Raw genomic sequence first — 19,666 nt, 5'->3', positions numbered from 1 at the left:
TTTCCAAATTCATTTGTATCTCCTCTGGGCATTTCTTTGGGATATGTTCACACTTGTGTTTTTGTTTCTGATTTTAAAATAATTTTCCTTTGTTGTAGGATGAGCAGTTCTTAGGTTTTGGCTCAGATGAAGAAGTCCGAGTACGAAGTCCTACAAGGTCTCCTTCAGGTATGGCCAATTAAGTGCATGGTGGCTTTTGTTAAGAGAATCATGGCTTCCCCTTGCCTTCTTTGCATGTAAAGGTCGATCTTAAATACTATGGGTAGAGAGTGAGGGGGTTGTGCATCCTTCCCTTTCTCTCACACTAGGTAGGAGACTAGGAGGCACTAAGTAGGAGACTAGGAGATGGCTTATGAACCAGACCTCTTATTGATGGGGCTCTTCTTTGTCAGGCTACTTTTGCTTTACTCTTTATTATGCTTTTCTGTGGGAACCACTTGAGGCATGGTGGTGGGGTCAGTTTCCATGGAATGACAAAAAACCTGGTAGTTGAATTGAAGGTAACCTACTCAGCATCCTCAGATTCATAGATTTTGAATGATACGGCAATATATACAACTTTGGGAATAATCTGACTGTTGTTTTTTACAGATGAAATTTAGTCTACTGTTGTCAAAGAACTAAAAACAAAATATTGGCACTGTATGAAACTATTTCATCTGATCCTTGAAAGGCTGTATAAAGAAAATAAAAATGATATGGGGGTATTTCCATTTATAAGCATATTTGTCATTGTTCTCACCAAGAAAATATCTAGAATATCTTGAAATTCTAGACTTAGAGCAGTTTCCTGAGAGACAGTCCTCAGTGGAAATCACATGCTTGCAGAATTCCAGTCTGTATAGGAGAGGGATCTTTTGAGGAAAAAAATATTCCCCATCTGTGCTACCATTCTGACTTCTTGTATGATTTGCTATGCTTTGATTTGAATGGACAGTCTAGTTAAATACGATGTTGTTAGGTGGTTTTGCTCTTTGACAGTGACGTGGTTCTTGATGTTTTTTAGCATTTGGGTTTCATTTAAGAGTTGTCATATTTGTATAGTAATCTAATTCAAACATGTAAGTTGACAGAATCTTTTTTCCCAAATGGCAAGAGTGTTGCCATCCTTGTTGGGAGGAGTTAGTCAGTAGTACCCCAGTGTTTGTGCCACTTAGCAATGGCCATGTTCTCTTGAAGATACGATGAAATCCTAAAACTTCATATAGGAATGTGATTTTAGAGATCATCTATTCTAACCCTTAGATTCTAGGTGACAAAATGAGGCCTGGAAAATACATGATGCAATTGCTCATGAGTAGCTTATGAGTTCTCAGAATATGTTGTGGAAATTAGCAATTGAGCTGGACTCTTCTGTGTTCTGGTTTTTCTCCTTGTCCACCAAAAAATTATTTTAAAAATCAGGTAGAAGTGGTTTTCCAGATTAATAAAGCCCTATGAGTGGCCAGGTTTAAGGCTAGCATGATGATAAGGAATCTTGTGATATACTTCTGGGTAGGAGTTTATTTTGTTAATTCACAACCCTCCCTCGTTGGCTATCAGCCTACCTTGAATATTGTCTTGTTGTCTTGTTTTTGTTTTTGTTTTTTAAACCATCTGGGTATGCTTTATTATTTAAGAAATGAAACATAGTTTTCCTGCTGTCTCCTAGCCCATTACTTTTGTTGTAATTAGTATTTATTGAGAATGGATTTATGAATCCTTAATTTATTAAAGGAAGTTTCGATTAATTGGTGAATAAAGCATTTATATTTAGAAAGCTTAAGAGTAAGACCTTTGTCTCTCTTATGTTGGGAAGTTGGTTCTGTAATCTAAAATGTTCATCATCCTGGCATAAATCTCTTTTGGTGCCTGTTAGGAGAGGTTTTAATCTCAGAAGAATGTTGAGTCATATAAGACATTGGAAAGTCATGAAGGAAGAGAAGACGTGGTAGACCAGGGAACTCTTAATACATTTAGAAAATACAGGTTTATACAAATAATTTTAGAAAACAGCCTTATCTTCTCAAGCTTTTTGATAAAGTAGCAAATTGAGCTGATTTATAAATTGGGAAATTCCTTTTATTTAGAATAGAGAGGTCTCATTTAATAAATTGTTGATTCGCTCTTGCCGTCAATTAGGGTTAAATCTTTTTTGTAACTTGGGACTGACTAGTTCAAGAACCTGTAAATAGGGGAGGAGACTAATGGACACTTGATCATGTCATTTCACTGATGACTTCACATGACACTAAGTTCAGTGATCTTACTCTGATGTCTCACGAATGAACATTTTTCTCTTCAGTAAAGCTTTCTTAGTTAATTTGACAAAACAGACTGGAACTATAGGAAGCTGAGCAGCCCAACTTCCCAACAAAAGTTGGTATGTTATTGACTGAAGAGCTCCTTATTCAAATTTATCAAAGCCAAAATTCCACTGAAAACATGGGGTGACTTACTATGAACATGTTCTCAAATATTAATCTTGGTGGCTAGGTTATGGAAAAGGTGGCATAGATTTTTGTGTAAAACTATTTTTTTGAGTCCCCAAAACCTTCCTCACTCATTGGAGTTGTAGGAAAGTCAGTTTTGCATATTAATTGCTTGGTTGAAAATCTGTGTGTATCTTAGTTTTTCTGTCCCAAAAGTTGAATGTTCCAGATGGAATATTCTTTACGTGATTTCTTTGAGGCAAGTCTTTGGTGAAAAGAAACTAAACCCAATTAAGATGTTTTATTGACTCACTAGACCCAGGTAGAGGTCAGTACAAAATGGCTTGTGCTAAAGTATATTCAGCTTAGTCACGACCTGAACTACAAAGCTAAATGTATGCTCTTCATTGTTTAATTTTTATACACAGTTAAAACTAGCCCTCGAAAGCCTCGCGGGAGACCTAGAAGTGGCTCTGACCGAAATTCAGCTCTCCTCTCAGATCCGTCTGTGTTTTCCCCTCTAAATAAATCAGAGACCAAATCTGGAGAAAAGATCAAGAAGAAGGATTCTAAAAGCATAGAAAAGAAGAGAGGAAGACCCCCCACCTTCCCCGGAGTAAAAATCAAAATAACACACGGAAAGGACATTTCAGAGCTACCCAAGGGGAGCAAAGAAGAGAGCTTGAAAAAGATTAAACGGACACCCTCGGCTACATTTCAGCAAGCCACAAAGATTAAAAAATTAAGAGCAGGTAAACTGTCTCCTCTCAAGTCTAAGTTTAAGACAGGGAAGCTTCAAATAGGAAGGAAGGGGGTACAGATTGTCCGACGGCGAGGAAGGCCTCCATCAACAGAAAGAATAAAGACCCCTCCAGGCCTCCTCATTAACTCCGACCTGGAAAAGCCCCAGAAGGTCCGCAAGGACAAGGAAGGAACACCTCCACTCACAAAAGAAGATAAGACAGTAGTCCGACAAAGCCCTCGAAGGATTAAGCCAGTGAGGATTATTCCTTCTTCTAAAAGGACAGACGCAACCATCGCAAAGCAGCTCTTGCAGAGGGCCAAGAAGGGGGCTCAAAAGAAAATTGAGAAAGAAGCAGCTCAGCTGCAGGGAAGGAAGGTGAAGACACAGGTCAAAAACATTCGACAGTTCATCATGCCTGTGGTCAGCGCCATCTCCTCACGGATCATCAAAACCCCCCGGCGGTTTATAGAGGATGAGGATTACGACCCTCCCATTAAAATTGCCCGACTAGAGTCTACACCCAACAGTAGATTCAGCGCCACGTCCTGTGGATCTTCTGAAAAATCCAGTGCAGCTTCTCAGCACTCCTCTCAGATGTCTTCAGACTCCTCCCGATCTAGCAGCCCCAGCGTCGATACCTCCACAGACTCTCAGGCCTCTGAGGATCAGATTCAGGTACTTCCTGAAGAGCGCAGCGAGACCCCCGAAGTTCACACCCCACTGCCGATCTCCCAGTCCCCAGAGAACGACAGTAGTGACAGGAGAAGCAGAAGGTATTCGGTGTCAGAGAGAAGTTTTGGATCTAGGACAGCTAAAAAACTATCGACGCTACAGAGTGCCCCTCAGCAGCAGCCCTCTTCCTCTCCCCCTCCACCCCTGCTCACCCCGCCCCCGCCACTGCAGCCAGCCTCCGGCATCTCTGACCACACACCTTGGCTCATGCCTCCCACCATCCCCCTAGCATCACCGTTTCTGCCTGCCTCTGCCGCTCCCATGCAAGGGAAGCGCAAGTCCATTTTGCGAGAACCGACGTTTAGGTGGACTTCCTTAAAGCATTCTAGGTCAGAGCCACAGTACTTTTCCTCAGCAAAGTATGCCAAAGAAGGTCTTATTCGCAAACCAATATTTGATAATTTCCGACCCCCTCCACTAACTCCTGAGGACGTGGGCTTCGCGTCCGGGTTTTCGGCGTCCGGCACCGCTGCTTCAGCCCGACTGTTCTCACCGCTCCACTCTGGAACGAGGTTTGATATGCACAAACGGAGCCCCCTCCTGAGAGCTCCAAGATTTACTCCAAGCGAGGCTCACTCTAGAATATTTGAGTCTGTCACCTTGCCTACCAATCGAACTTCTGCTGGAACGTCTTCTTCAGGAGTATCCAACAGAAAGAGGAAGAGAAAAGTCTTCAGCCCCATTCGATCTGAACCAAGGTCTCCTTCTCACTCCATGAGGACAAGAAGTGGAAGGCTTAGTACTGCTGAGCTGTCACCTCTCACCCCGCCGTCTTCTGTCTCCTCCTCGTTAAGCATATCTGTTAGCCCTCTTGCCACTAGTGCCTTAAACCCGACTTTTACTTTTCCTTCTCATTCCCTGACGCAGTCTGGGGAATCTGCAGAGAAAAGCCAGAGACCAAGGAAGCAGGCCAGCACTCCGGCAGAGCCCTTCTCATCCGGCAGCCCCACTCCTCTCTTCCCTTGGTTCACCCCAGGCTCCCAGACGGAAAGAGGCAGAAATAAAGACAAGGCCCCCGAGGAGCCATCCAAAGACCGAGATGCTGACAAGAGCGTGGAGAAGGACAAGAGTAGAGAGAGAGACCGGGAGAGAGAAAAAGAGAACAAGCGAGAGTCGAGGAAAGAGAAAAGGAAAAAGGGATCAGAAATTCAGAGTAGCTCTGCTCTGTATCCCGTGGGTAGGGTTTCCAAAGACAAGGTTGGCGCTGAAGACGTTGCCGCCTCATCTTCTGCCAAAAAAGCAGCAGGGCGGAAGAAGTCCTCATCCATTGATTCTGGGACTGATATTGCTTCTGTGACTCTTGGGGATACAACAGCTGTCAAAACCAAAATACTTATAAAGAAAGGGAGAGGAAATCTGGAAAAAAACAACTTGGACCTCGGCCCAACTGCCCCATCCCTGGAGAAGGAGAAAACCCTCTGCCTTTCCACTCCTTCATCTAGCACTGTTAAACATTCCACTTCCTCCATAGGCTCCATGTTGGCTCAGGCAGACAAGCTTCCTATGACAGACAAGAGGGTTGCCAGCCTCCTGAAAAAGGCCAAAGCCCAGCTCTGCAAGATTGAGAAGAGTAAGAGTCTTAAACAAACCGACCAGCCCAAAGCACAGGTACTCTTTTCCATCTTGCCTGGTAAACACGATAGTTGACTGAGCCCCTCCTGTGAGTGAGTGTTCCGCGAAGTGTTTTAGTCGCACCTAGTTACGGGAGTCAAGAGAAGGGCAGAGGAGGTGGTGGCGTATGCAGTGGTCCAACAAGGACAGGTAGGACTTTGATAGGAAGTGATGGGGGGAGAACATTCTTTTCCCCCTCTGAGAGAGAGACAAGAGTGTGCATGTGCGGACGAGCAGGTCAGGAAGCGGGGTGGAGGCAGAGGGGTAGAGAGAAAGAGAGAAAGAGAATCTTAAGCAGGCCCCGAGCCCAGCACAGAACCTAATGCAGGGCTTGATCTCACACCCTGAGATCATGACCTGAGCGGAGATCGAAAGTCAGACACTTAAGCAACTGAGCCCTCCGGGTGCCATAGGAGAGAACATTCTAAATAGAGGGCACAATGTGGGTAGAGATGAAACAGTGTGAGACACATTTGAGAGGAACTACAGATCGCTAGACTGGAATGCACAGGAAGGTGGTGAATTAAGACCAAAATGTATTATGTACTTCACAGGTTTGGTGTCATGGAATCTGTGACTTAGTGTCAAAGGTGCATTCTTGTAGTTGGATTGTTTTACTGTTGTTTACTATAGAAAACGGGGTGAGGGGACTTCTCTTCCCCTGAGTAACAAGTGATCAGAGCAATAGATAATAGGCACTGCAGGACACAAATGAGAAGCATGTAGCCTTAAGTTGCGGACAGGAAAGCAGTAGGATTCAGTTCGTTAGGATGATGACAAACTTTACAAAGAGATCTTAGCTTTTTTATTTATTTTTTCTTTTTTTCCCAAGGGAGCTAAGCCCTGGCCTTTTCTGAGACAATCTGCTGATCTTTAGGTTCTTTTTAAAAAGTTCCGTGTAGTAGATACATATTTATGTCAACACACCAAGTTAGATTACAATGACCATACCCTTAGGTTTTTCAATGTAAAGCCTTATTTACATTTGGTAATTGTGCCAGTTGAAAGTTCCAGCAAGAGTATGTTGGGATTTATTTCTGATACCATTTTGGCTGTTTTTTGTTTAACCTCCTAGTGATCGGAGCAGTGGCTCTTAATTTAAAATGTGAGATGTGGGGATCCCTGGGTGGCGCAGCGGTTTGGCGCCTGCCTTTGGCCCAGGGCACGATCCTGGAGACCCGGGATCGAATCCCACGTCAGGCTCCCGGTGCATGGAACCTGCTTCTCCCTCTGCCTGTGTCTCTGCCTCTCTCTCTCTATCTCTGTGACTATCATTTAAAAAAAAAAAAAAATTAAAATGTGCGATGTTTTTGTGCAGAGCAGTGGCCTTTCATGCTTACATTTATAGTTTCCCCTACTTTTCTCTTGATCAGGGAAATAGAAGTAGTCTGTGATTAGATGAGCCCTGTTAACTCCAAGCCCAACTTTTGAATAATGTAGACTGGCAGCTTGAGTTTTGAGGGGAATTTTAATTTGTTTTCATTATTTTTTAAGATTTTATATGTTTGTTTGACAGAGAGAGAGTGCAAGGGTAAGCACAAGCAGAGGGATAGGGAGAAGCAGACACCCTGCTGAACAGGGAGCCCAACTCGGGGCTCAATCCCAGGGCCCCAAGATCATGACCTGAGCTGAAGTCACACTTAACCGACTGAGCTACTCAGGTGCCCCTTGAGGGGAATTTCAAAGTAGTAGTATAACGGGGAATAAAAACTTAGTTGATTTATGTTTTTTTTTTTATTAAAAGCCCTGCCTCTGGGGATCCCTGGGTGGCTCAGTGGTTTAGCACCTGCCTTTGGCCCAGGGCGTGATCCTGGGGTCCCGGGATCGAGTCCCGCGTCGGGCTCCTGGCATGGAGCCTGCTACTCCCTCCTCCTGTATCTCTGCCTCTCTCTCTCTCTCTCTCTCTCTCTCTCTCATAAATAATAAATAAATAAATATTTTTAAAAAGCCCTGCCCCCTCTTTTGCTGCCAATTTTAGGATACAGAACTAGTTGATTTCTGTAGATCGTCATAGCTTACCAGCTGGGAATAGTTACAGTTGTCTGTGTTGATTCTAGATTGTAATGAGCTAACCAACTCTACCTTGGCTTCGTTTAGCTACATTTTCAACATGTATGCTTGCTGTTGTTGGATTTGACTTGCTTCTCATTCAGGGTCAAGAAAGTGATTCATCGGAGACCTCTGTGCGAGGACCCCGCATTAAACATGTCTGCAGAAGAGCTGCTGTTGCCCTTGGCCGAAAACGAGCTGTGTTTCCTGATGACATGCCCACCCTGAGTGCCTTACCATGGGAAGAACGAGAAAAGATTTTGTCTTCCATGGGGAATGATGGTAGGTCAAGGGTGTCCACCTGAAGCCTTGAGTGGACGTTTGATTTGTTTGCTGGTCATCCTGGGGATAGCTTGTAGGCTCTTCATAGCACCGTGTGTTAGTCTGGGTCCTCCAAAAGACAAATGGGAAGGCTATATTAAACATGCAAGGATTAGGGGATCCCTGGGTGGCGCAGCGGTTTGGCACCTGCCTTTGGCCCAGGGCGCGATCCTGGAGACCCGGGATCGAATCCCACATCGGGCTCCTGGTGCATGGAGCCTGCTTCTCCCTCTGCCTGTGTCTCTGCCTCTCTCTCTCTCTCTCTGTGACTATCATAAATAAATAAAAAATTAAAAAAGAAAAAAAGATTTAAACATGCAAGGATTACACGAGAGAAAATGCCTGAGAGAGAGAAAATGGGAGGGAGCCAGGGGAGGTTGGGCCAACTGTCAGGCCACTCTGCAAGTCTGACCCCAATGAAAGAGAGAGGGAAGGAGAGTTGGACAGAATCTTCCTAGACTATTTTCCCAGAGAGTTTGCAAGGCTGTCAGGGAGTCCTTGAGCAAAAGTCCACGGTCAGGGGAGTTTTGTGTCTTCCAGGAACAGGCCTGCCTTAGTATTCCTGCCATGCTCAGTCACTACCTAGGAGCATGGTATGTGTGGCCTTGGTGAGCCACCGGAACTCAGAGCACAGCAGATGGGCCCTTGGGGCAGTTAGTTACGTTCCCTGTGGTTGGAGGTCTGTGAGGCACATTCTCCTGGTTGCATCAAGATGCTGGGTGACTTAAATGCTAGGTGACAGCTCCTACAAAATGTAGAGGTTTCAAGAATCGTAAGCATTTAATTCGCATTCTTGGTTTTAAGTTAGACTGTTTTGTTCTCAGTGTTCAGATTTCTGCTTGCATCAAGCTGCAAGTTATAGGCCTTTTAAAACACTTAAAAATTATTTAAAACAGGCTCTGACTTGTGCGTATGAATATGTTTATTATGACGTATTTCATTTTTGGAGTCCCGATTAAAATGAGGCTTCAATGTATGTGATGATATAAATGGATCTTGAAAAAGTCCGCCTCTGCTCCCAGGAATTAGATACTCCCTCAGAACTAATGACACGTTTCTTTAACAGACAAGTCATCAATTGCTGGCTCAGAAGATGCTGAACCTCTTGCTCCACCCATCAAACCAATTAAACCCGTTACCAGAAACAAGGCGCCTCAGGAACCTCCAGTAAAGAAAGGGCGACGATCCAGGCGGTGTGGGCAGTGTCCTGGCTGCCAGGTGCCTGAGGACTGTGGTGTTTGTACTAATTGCTTAGACAAACCCAAGTTTGGTGGCCGAAATATAAAGAAGCAGTGCTGCAAGTGAGTGGGTGTCTTACTCTGAGGTGTCGACCTCCTAGCCACGGAGGTGGTGTTTATGCCTGGGTCTGTTGCAAGGATGTTATCAGAAAACTGAATGTGGTTGTGTTGAGTCTCCTTGAGGTGCGAGGTCAGTTGCAGAGTTGGATTTTGTGACGTGGCTAGGTTTGGACTGTCCTTAAATACGAAATACTCTGAGGCAGTGCCCATCTAGTAGAAAAGTCCTACGGTGGTAGACATGTGCTGTATGGTAGCCATTAGCCCAACGTGGCTGTAGGACACTTGAAGTGTGGTTCGTGTGCCCGAGGAATGACACGTTTAATTGCATTTCCTTTCAATTAATTTAAACTTAAATGGCCACATGTACCTCGTGGCTACCATATCAGTGCAGCTCTGGAGGGTTTCTACTTAAAAATTGATGAATTTATATATTTATATTTTATATATTATATATAAGTTACACATATGTAATATTTACATACATTGAGCTGTGATTGAGCTATAATTTATAATTAATTTAAATACATATCATATTATCTAGTTGCATTATAATTTTTCAGGTCAACTGAAATTATGGCATTCAGGAAATAGTGGTGACATCTTAGTATAAGACCCTTGGTGGGATCCCTGGGTGGCTCGGCGGTTTAGCGCCTGCCTTTGGCCCAGGGTGTGATCCTGGAGTCCCGGGGTCAAGTCCCGCATCGGGCTCCCTGCATGGAGCCTGCTTCTCCCTCTGCCTGTGTCTCTGCCTCTCTCTCTCTCTCTCTCTGTCTTTCATGAATAAATAAATAAAAATCTTTAAAAAAAAAAAAAGACCCTTGGCCTTCTAACTCCCAGAATATTTTCATGCACGTGGAAGTTTTGATCTGAAAGTTTTGATTACTCAACCTTTTCTCCCTTGTTTTAGTGAGTTCGTGGAGGCACTTTCTGCTCTTTGGGATAATTTGTTTTCAATGGATCAAGAAAGTTGCACAAACACATTTTAGTGACTGAGCATCTATTAAAGTGCCTGGCATAAAGAGTAGATATTAGCAATAGGTATTTGCTGAATGAATGGTAATATGAAAGTGATTTAGAGAAAATGTGGTTGGGAGAAATTGTTCAGGGGAGCCAGTTTCTAGGAGACAGTAAGTAATCCTGTACTTTGGTTTAGTCTGGCCTTATTAAGCAAGAATCTTGTCTCAGTCCCATTAGCGGAAAGAAGTGAGACAATTCACTGATCAGCAGAAAGGTACATGATTGCAGGATAAACCTGCACTATTTATTTAGGGGTGGAAATGGATGTAGCTCAGTTTTAGACTTCAGATTAAGTTGCAGTTTCAGATGGATGTAGCTCAGTTTTAGACTTCAGATTAAGTTGCAGTTTTCCTTAAGTTGAGGGGTGAAATATATATCAAAGCCCTGAGGTATACCTATAGTATTGTAGTGTCAGACAAAGGATTTGATGCTTAATTTTAGTCCTTTTTTATTCAGATAACTATATGAATATTAATCTCATACAGGAGCAGAACTAATTTGAGGATAAGAAACACTAGCTGATTTGTTGTGTATGGTGCTAGTCAGTACTGGGTTATAAGAAATTTGAGTCCCATTTCAAAAATAATTTGATACTTGCTCTTTATAGACCCTAGAGGTAGGTAAAATTGCTGATCGAAGCATTCAGAGGCTCAGATTGAATCTGAGTAGTGAACAGTACTCTTTTTCAACTCTCAAAATGAACCCTAGTAAAGGTTCACTAGTTCTTGCAGACAAACTAACACTTATTTCAATGGCTTTTCTTCTAAATGTGGTTTACATTATGGTATTCTTTGTTATCCTAGGATGAGAAAATGTCAGAATCTACAATGGATGCCTTCCAAAGCCTACCTTCAGAAGCAAGCAAAAGGTAGCGTTGTAAAACTAATCTTCCCCAAATGCTTCCTGACTTAATGCCATGTAGTCATGTACATCTAGTGTAAAGAGAATGCTGGTAACTGCTCTCCCCAGCGAGTTGGTGTTTTTTTTTTGTTTTGTTTTGTTTTGTTTTTTGCGAGTTGGTGTTTGTTGAAGCTGGATGGTAGGTAGTTCCATGAGGGTTCATTTACTCTTCCCTTTACTTTGAAATTTTCCATAATCAAAAAAATTTTTTAATTCTTATAAAAATTCCAGTCCATTCCATTTCCTAGAGCAACACAAGTATCCCTCTCTCACCCAATCAACTTGTGCCTTCCAGTGTCAGCTTTAGCTCCAGGAAACTGTGAATCAGGTTGTGTTATATTCCTCTGCTTCTACCTTAAATAAAGTTTTTCTCACATATACATAAATAATCTTGGGGTTTTTTTTTCCCCCAGCTGTGAAAAAGAAAGAGAAAAAGTCTAAAACCAGCGAAAAGAAAGAGAGCAAGGAGAGCAATGTTGGGAAATGTGTGGTGGACTCTGGTCAGAAACCTGCCCCATCAGCAAGAGAGGACCCTGCCCCCAAGAAAAGCAATAGTGAACCTCCTCCTCGAAAGCCCGTCGAGGAAAAGAGCGAAGAAGGGAACACCTCTGCCCCGGTTCCGGAATCCAAACAAGTTACCACTCCAGCTTCTAGGAAGTCCAGCAAGCAGGCCTCCCAGCCAGCGCCAGTCACCCCTCCACAACCACCGAGCACAGCACCACCGAGGAAGGAAGTTCCCAAGACCACTCCTAGCGAGCCCAAGAAGAAACAGCCTCCACCACCAGAAGCAGGTGAGTGAGGAAGGCAAGAAGGAATCGCTGAGCCACAAGTACCAGCAGAGAACACTTCTTAAACAGCATTTGGAAGCCCAAAATGTATATCTGTAAGCCTTTAGTGAAGGAAAATTAGCTCTCTTTTAAACTATTTATGTAAAAATAAAGAAATAGAAGCAAAAAACCAGTTAAGCTGGAGACATTGTCTTAATTTCGTATGTTAAGCTTAGCGTGTCAGTCGGTTGTTGTGTTTCTAATGCCCCCTTCCTCACAGGCCAGTAGGTCCTGAAGTGGTCACTGCTGTTTAGCACGTACTTTGAGGTTAGTGGTGTCTGACTGCAATTTATTTTGAATTCTTTAGGTCCAGAGCAAAGCAAGCAGAAAAAAGTGGCTCCTCGCCCAAGTATTCCTGTAAAACAAAAACCAAAAGAAAAGGTGAGGAGAGATTTCTTTCTCTGCCATTGCTCAGGGATGTGTTCTATTCTGTAGGGACCTTATCTTGTCCTTGACGTTTACGTGATTGAGGGAATGAAACCACGTATCTGCTTCTCTGTAGATGGCCGTGATTTCTTCAAGATGAACAAACTTCAGGTTTAGGCTCTACCTTTTTTTTTTTTTTTTTTTTTTTTGTCTTTTCCCTTGTTGCTCTCCCTTCCTCGTGACCTTCTATGCTTAGGCTGATGCCGCAGGCTGCTTACTATAATTGTTTTTTGCTCTCTACATCCTTTAGCTATACTTGTCTACAAAAATCCCCCCTCCCTGTGTCAACTATGTTTATTATGTGGAGAGAGTGAGGTCTTTAAGAATTTTCTGGCTCGGGGGGCCTGGGCGACTCAGTCAGTTGAGCATCCAGCTCTTGATTTCAGCTCTGGTCATGATCTCAGGGTCATGGGATCAAGCCCCTCATTGGGCAGCACAGAGTCTCCCTCTACTTCTCCCTCTTCCCCTCTCGCTGTGCATGCACTCTCTCTTTCTCTCAAATAAATAAATTTTTTAAAATGTTAAAAAAAACAAAAAAAGAATCCTTCTAGATCTTTCTGCTGCTTCTCTATGCTACCTTAACAGTGTGCATGCATGTCCTGGCTGATGCTCTCAAGAGTATCAGCAATGCCAAAAAGAGGCAGATACCAAGGTCTTATTAAGCCTTGCTCTGAGGTCATTGTCTGGCTTCTGACTGTGGTAATAAAGCATGGTTACACTGATGAATTGAAATGATTGATGGTCACAGAGCTGCGAACACTTGTTGTGACCATCCTAGACAGGTTAAACAAGAGTGGAATGGTCAGTCCCAGAGTCTATGTACAACTCAAAGATCTAGAAAAATGGCAGAATAACCTGCTCCCATGCTGTCACTTTAGTTTCATTGTGCCAACAACCTCAGCTGGTATCATGGACCACGAAGAAGCAAGACAAAAACCCTTAGGCAGGAGAGTCCTGGAATTCTTCTAGGGCTGTAATACATACATAAAATGCCTCAGTGGGAAAAAGAACCTGAAGATTAACTCTGTGTCTGTAGGATACTTGTATTGGAAACATGTTCTCCAGAGCTATTAATAAGATTCGTTGTTTGCATTGTTATCTGTTGAAAAAGTGAAGGCAAGTAGGATGCGGTTTTGTTCTTTATCCATCTTCTGTCTCTGTAGGAAAAGCCACCTCCAGTCAGTAAGCAGGAGAACACAGGCACTTTGAATATCCTCAGCACTCTCTCCAATGGCAATAGTTCGAAGCAAAAAATCCCAGCAGATGGAGTCCACAGGATCAGAGTGGACTTTAAGGTAAAAGTGTGTAGGGTCATGTAGTATATCAACCATCCTGGACTTCAAATCAGAAAAATGGGGTTATCAAAGGTGTTGATGAAAGAGGAGGGATTTCAGCACCCAGTCAGGGATGTGACAGGTGGGTTCAGGTGTAAGAGAGTTCTGGTCAATGTCCTGGGGTCACCATTTATGAGCTGACTAATGAACGTGGGCATTGAGACACTGCCGACCAAAGTGAGTGATGCGTACCTTCGGAGGAGAACAGCATCTGAGGAAATAATTCTTTCACACGGAAACCCTCCAACCATGACAATGGCTTGAGTCAGACTCTAAGGACAAGTCACCCTCGGGGTATCTTTGCATTCTCGTTCACATGAACTGAACCAGTAGGTGAGCCTTTTAACAGTTTGTGTTTGAGATTAAAATGTCTTAAAGCAGCAGTTATTCTTGATCCCATTGAAACGAAGCCTTCTTGCCACTCTGGTGTCACTCTGAGTTTATGTTTGCCAGCCTCACTCTCAATCCAAAGCTGTGTCATTGCAACATGTTCATAAATGATCTGTCTTTCTCTCTACAGGAGGATTGTGAAGCAGAAAATGTGTGGGAGATGGGAGGTTTAGGAATCTTGACGTCTGTTCCTATAACACCCAGAGTGGTTTGCTTTCTCTGTGCCAGCAGTGGGCATGTAGAGGTAAGAGATCTTGCTTCTTGGTACCCCAGAAAGTTGAATGGTAGTTGATTTTGCTGTGATGAAAGAAATCATTTATTCTGTTTTGATGGTATGTGGCAGATACTATCCCCTCTTTATTTTTAAAGTAATCTTTATGCCCAATTTGAGGCTCAAACTCACAAGAGCAAGAGTCGCATTCTCTGCCAACTGAGCCACCCAGACACCCCTGTTGTTCCCTCCTTAAGCCAGCTAATGAAATGCTATAGACGTTTTTTAGAGATTTTATAAAGGAATCTGCTCCTTAGTAGAAGAGCAGAATTATTGAGTGTGAAAGGTTTAATGGTCTCATCTCTTTAAATTCAGACTCTTTATTAGTTCTGATATTTCTGCTATATGTTCAAATATGGCAAAAATGATATAGTGTGCTTTTGGAAAAAGAGATGGCTGTCTTATATTGACTGTCAAAAATGCTTAGTCTATAAAGAGCTCTTAGCAATTAGTAAGAAAAAGGAAGAACACCCAGTAAAAAAAATAGGCTCAGGACAGGAATATGTAATTCACAAAATGAGAAATAAAAACATGGTGGGAAAAAAAAATAAAAAAATAAAAAAAATAAAAACATGGTGGGAGGGGGTCCTTAAGCCTTCTGTTGACCTTAAATTGGACATTAAAGCATGATTTAAAAGATTATGTGGGAAGGGATGCCTGGCTAGCTAGCTCAGTCAGTGGAGCATGAGATTATTGATTTTGGGGTTGTGAGTTCAAGCCCCACGTAGGCTGTAGAGATTGCTTAAAAAAAATCTTCAGAGGCACCTGGATGGCTCAGTCGGTTAAGTGTCTGAGTCTTGACTTCGGCTCAGGTTGTGATCTCAGGGTTATGAGATTGAGCACCGAATCAGCTCCATGCTCAGCATGGAGTCTGCTGGAGATTCTCTGTCTCCCTCCCCTGCCCCTCGCTTACTCTCTTTCTTATTAATAAGTAAATTAATAAAATCTTTAAGAAAATCGTATGGGGAAGAAAAGATATGTGGAAATAGGGACTTTCTCTTGGTGGAAACTAAGTTAGTTGCGATCTTTCTTTCTGAGAGGCTTGTTCAGAAATGTGTATTTGTCTTTAAAACAAGCATACTGTCTAACCCAGTAATGGCGCTCCAGGCATTTATCCTAAGAATATAATTAGATAAATCAACAAATAGGTATATGCTGATAGGTAGGTATGTATGTATGTATGTGTGTGTGTGTGTGTATAATACATACATATATATATATAATAAACCCTTCTCTATATGGATGTATAATAAACAGAAGGGTTTATTTCAGTATTGTTTATGGTAATAAAAAATAGCAAACCACCAAAAGTTTGTCAATAAGGGGCAAGGTCTTCTTACAATAATCATAGGACATGTATATAAGGGCAAATATGAAGTCCTAGATAATAACATAGATTGATATTGACATGAGAAGGTGTTCATAACATGGAGACACTCTCTTACTGAGTTAAGAGAGCAGGTTACAAAGCAGGATATAAAGTGTGACCCCATTTTGGTTTGGATATTGTTTTAAAAATGTATATGCAGGAAAAATTGTGGAAGGATTTACATCAAAATCTTAAAAGTGATTGGATTATGGTGCCTTGTTTTCTCTTCATTTTATTTTTTTTTATCCTTTTGAGTCTTTTGCAGTGAGTATTTGCCACCCTTACAGTAAGAAAGAAGTAAAAAGAATTTTGATTGGGAAGCAGTAGTTTGTCATTCATATAATTCTCAATTCCAGAATGCCTTCTTAGCTTGTTATTTTATCACATATGTATTTTAAGGTCATGAAGAAATTACAAAGCCAGCTAATAATGTGGATATTGAGTAATCTGAGAGACTCACTCACTAGCTAAGAGATTCAGTCCTGCCCACTTGGTATGTTAAATTATACAGTAGCAAAATTACAAATTATTTTCTGGTATTCATTCATTACGCAAAAATATTTTAGTGCCTATTATGAACAATAATATGGTTCTAAGTGGCGAGGCTGTTTTAGATACTACTGAGACTAAGAATATTCAGTCTGTAAGTGTCAAGGGTCCACTGTATCTCTTCTGCACATAATCTTAATGCTTTACATCCACACATATGCTGCCCTGAGGAATAACTGGTAGCACCAGTCCTTCAACTTCTGTGATAAAATGGGGAGTTTTTTCAGAGTATAATTGCTTTAATTTAAATTGTGTGGTTTTGCACAGCAATCCCACAGGATTCCTAAAAACTGAACTAGAGGATGAATAGCTCACTGCCTGTATTATAACCCTAAAGCATAACTGGTGCTTGATGAATTCTGACATTTGAGTTGGGTTTTTTTGTTTGTTTGTTTTTAAGATTTATCTATTCATTTGAGAGAGAGAGCATGCATTGGGGAAAGGACAGAGGGAGAGAGAGAATCCCTAGCAAGTTCCAAACCGCACTGAGTGCAGAGCCCAACATGAGGCTCAATCCCACAACCATGATGAGATCATGACCTGAGCTAAAACCAAGAGTTGGACACTTAACCAACTGCACCACCCATGCACCCCCTGACATTCGAATTTTTAAAACCTTCAGATTTACAGAAAAGTTACAAGAGTGTAGTACAAAGAATTCCCATATACCTTTCACCCAGATTTCCCAAATGTTCATATTTTTTATTTGCTTTATCCTTTCCTCTGTGTCTGTATTTTACAAAGTGAGAAATAAAATATGTACATACATTTTGTATATAGACATATTTTATATATAGACACTTTTTTTATAGACACATTTTTTTCTAAAAATTTGGAAGTTGCAGATGTGTCCTTTTATGTCTAAATATTTTAGTGTATATTTCCTAAAACCAAGGACATTCTCTCATATAATCACGGTGTAGTTGTCAGTCAGGACATTACAGAGCTATATTACTGTTATCTAATCTATAAACCTTATTTAGGTTTGGCCAGTTGTCCCAATAATTCTCTTATGGCAAAGGAAATGTCTGGGTCATCTTCATTCAAATTAAAAAAAAAAATCCCTACATGAAAATACTATTTCTACAATTAGAGTGGGAGAGGACAAACCGGAGCTTATATCTGTCTTTAGTATCTTGTAGGAAGCCCTTAAAACCCTCCCTTTCCCACAGCTCTTTGCTTGTACCTCGCTTTTGGCACTTAGTGCATTTTGGTGAATCTGGAATTATATTTATTTTGACACTTTTAAAATTCTACCGTTATTACTCTAGGCCCCTGCATCTCCTGCAGTGCCTAATCTTGTGCTTTTTTTTTTTTTAACATAGTCATTGCTAAATGATTTATGTATTAAATAAAATAAATAAATATATACCACTGGACTCCTAAAGCCTGAAGTCTGTGAATAGCACTTGGTTGAGGTCTCTCCGTGTCATGTGACGATGTGTTCCCCTCTTCCCCCCTAGTTTGTGTATTGCCAAGTCTGTTGTGAGCCCTTCCACAAGTTTTGTTTGGAGGAGAACGAGCGCCCCCTGGAGGACCAGCTGGAGAACTGGTGTTGTCGCCGCTGCAAGTTCTGTCACGTTTGTGGAAGGCAGCATCAAGCTACAAAGGTAGGAAACAAAGTCACGACTGTTCAGGCTGTTACTCTCTAGCTCCGTTTCTGCCTTTTGGTTTAGGCTTTTGTACCTATATTTTTTTCTCTGTTGGTTTAGTCTATCGTGACTGTTAAGTACAATTCATTGCCTATTTTTGTGTTTTAATTTGAGGAATATTGGATAAAATCTCCCCAATAACCCAAATCTACCTAAGAATATCCATCACTGAGTGCCTTTAGCAGGACATAAATCCCAGTGCTTTCTTTGAGAGTGAAATAATTCGGGAGAAAATTTAAACTGTTTGAATGATGTGCTATACTTACTTGAAAGTCACTATGAAATGATTACCAAATAAGAGGTATTTCAAGTGAGTCGAATGTAATACCGATCTTTTTTTTTTTTAATTTTTGTTTATTTATGATAGGCACACAGTGAGAGAGAGAGAGAGGCAGAGACACAGGCAGAGGGAGAAACAGGCTCCATGCACCGGGAGCCCGACCTGGGATTCGATCTCGGATCTCCAGGATCGCGCCCTGGGCCAAAGGCAGGCACTAAACCTCTGCGCCACCCAGGGATCCCCGATCTTTTTTTTTTTTTTTATGTGATACCCACCTTCTTGCCTTTATATTTTCTTTATATATTTTCTTGCCTTCTATATTTTCTTATATATTCTTTCTTTCTTTCTTTCTTTCTTTCTTTCTTTCTTTCTTTCTTTCTTTCTTCTTTCTTTTTAATTAAAGTATAACGGACATATGATTTGATGTGAGTTTCAGGTGCACAGCTTAGTGACTCAGCACTTCTGTACATGACTCAGGGCTCACCACAAGGAGCACGGTCACCATCCACTGTCACACAGCATTATTACAATCTCATGGACTGTACTCCCTCTGCTGTCCTTTCCTCTCCCTGACTTGTTTATTTTCTACCTGGAAGCATGTCCCTCTTCATCCTCTGTCTTTGTGTCCTTTACAGCAGCTGCTGGAGTGTAATAAGTGCCGAAACAGCTATCACCCCGAGTGCCTGGGACCAAACTACCCCACCAAGCCCACCAAGAAAAAGAAAGTTTGGGTGAGTACACATGTCCTGCTGCAGCAGAGAGAACTGTCATGGATTCTTGGACTTGAACAAGGGATGTCCCTGTAGCCATTTGTCGGTCTCATTATTAAGAAGAACCATCCCAAAAGAGGTCAACTTGAGAAATGGATCGCCTCTGATGTCTTTAAATGAGACGAGATATTAAAAATAAGAAATTCCTGTTGAATTTCTTGTCTTTCCCAGATCTGCACCAAGTGTGTTCGCTGCAAGAGCTGTGGATCCACGACTCCAGGCAAAGGGTGGGACGCGCAGTGGTCTCATGATTTTTCACTGTGCCACGACTGTGCCAAACTCTTTGCTAAAGGTACTTCAAAAAAGCCAGTTTTGTCAACTTGTCAGGCTTATATTTGGTGTTTTGAAGGCAAACTGGACACTGCAGTGGAACAAACTAAAAAGCTGTGTACACCTTGCCAAGGATACCATTCAGATCCATTTACTAAGTTCCTGATCTTGCTCTTTTCTTTACACAGAGCATTACAGCAACTAGAAATATTTTGTTAGCTTATACGGGAAGAATTAAAGGGACTTTTTGTAATAACCAACTACAAAGAAGTGCTCTAAGCCAGTATTTCTTAAAGTGAGGTACATAGACATTAGATCATTTCAGAAATGATTATAGGTGTTACCAAGTCAACCATTTCATTCTAATAGTTACACTAGAAAAAAATTATACCTAATACATTAAATTCATTTTACTGACTTGGGATAATAATGATACAAAGCTTA

General features: G+C 41.8%; 1 protein-coding gene across 4 annotated transcripts in view; it reads left to right on the top strand.

The window, feature by feature from the left end:
- KMT2A (lysine methyltransferase 2A) overlaps positions 1-19,666 on the top strand; it is an 88,203-nt gene that overhangs the window by 29,381 nt on the left and 39,156 nt on the right. For all 4 annotated transcript variants that reach the window (XM_025998809.2, XM_072729642.1, XM_072729641.1 and 1 more), the window contains 12 exons: positions 99-168; positions 2,840-5,496; positions 7,653-7,830; positions 8,936-9,170; positions 10,988-11,052; positions 11,498-11,875; positions 12,219-12,292; positions 13,501-13,632; positions 14,192-14,305; positions 17,714-17,860; positions 18,818-18,913; positions 19,124-19,244. In XM_025998809.2, the coding sequence (XP_025854594.2) occupies positions 99-168; positions 2,840-5,496; positions 7,653-7,830; positions 8,936-9,170; positions 10,988-11,052; positions 11,498-11,875; positions 12,219-12,292; positions 13,501-13,632; positions 14,192-14,305; positions 17,714-17,860; positions 18,818-18,913; positions 19,124-19,244 (4,267 nt within the window). The remainder of the gene's footprint in view (positions 1-98; positions 169-2,839; positions 5,497-7,652; positions 7,831-8,935; positions 9,171-10,987; positions 11,053-11,497; positions 11,876-12,218; positions 12,293-13,500; positions 13,633-14,191; positions 14,306-17,713; positions 17,861-18,817; positions 18,914-19,123; positions 19,245-19,666) is intronic.

This window comes from Vulpes vulpes, chromosome 12, assembly GCF_048418805.1.
Source record: "Vulpes vulpes isolate BD-2025 chromosome 12, VulVul3, whole genome shotgun sequence".
Classification (NCBI taxonomy): Eukaryota; Metazoa; Chordata; class Mammalia; order Carnivora; family Canidae; genus Vulpes; species Vulpes vulpes.
Note: the sequence above shows the minus strand (reverse complement) of the source record. Positions and strands in the feature narration are given on the sequence as shown.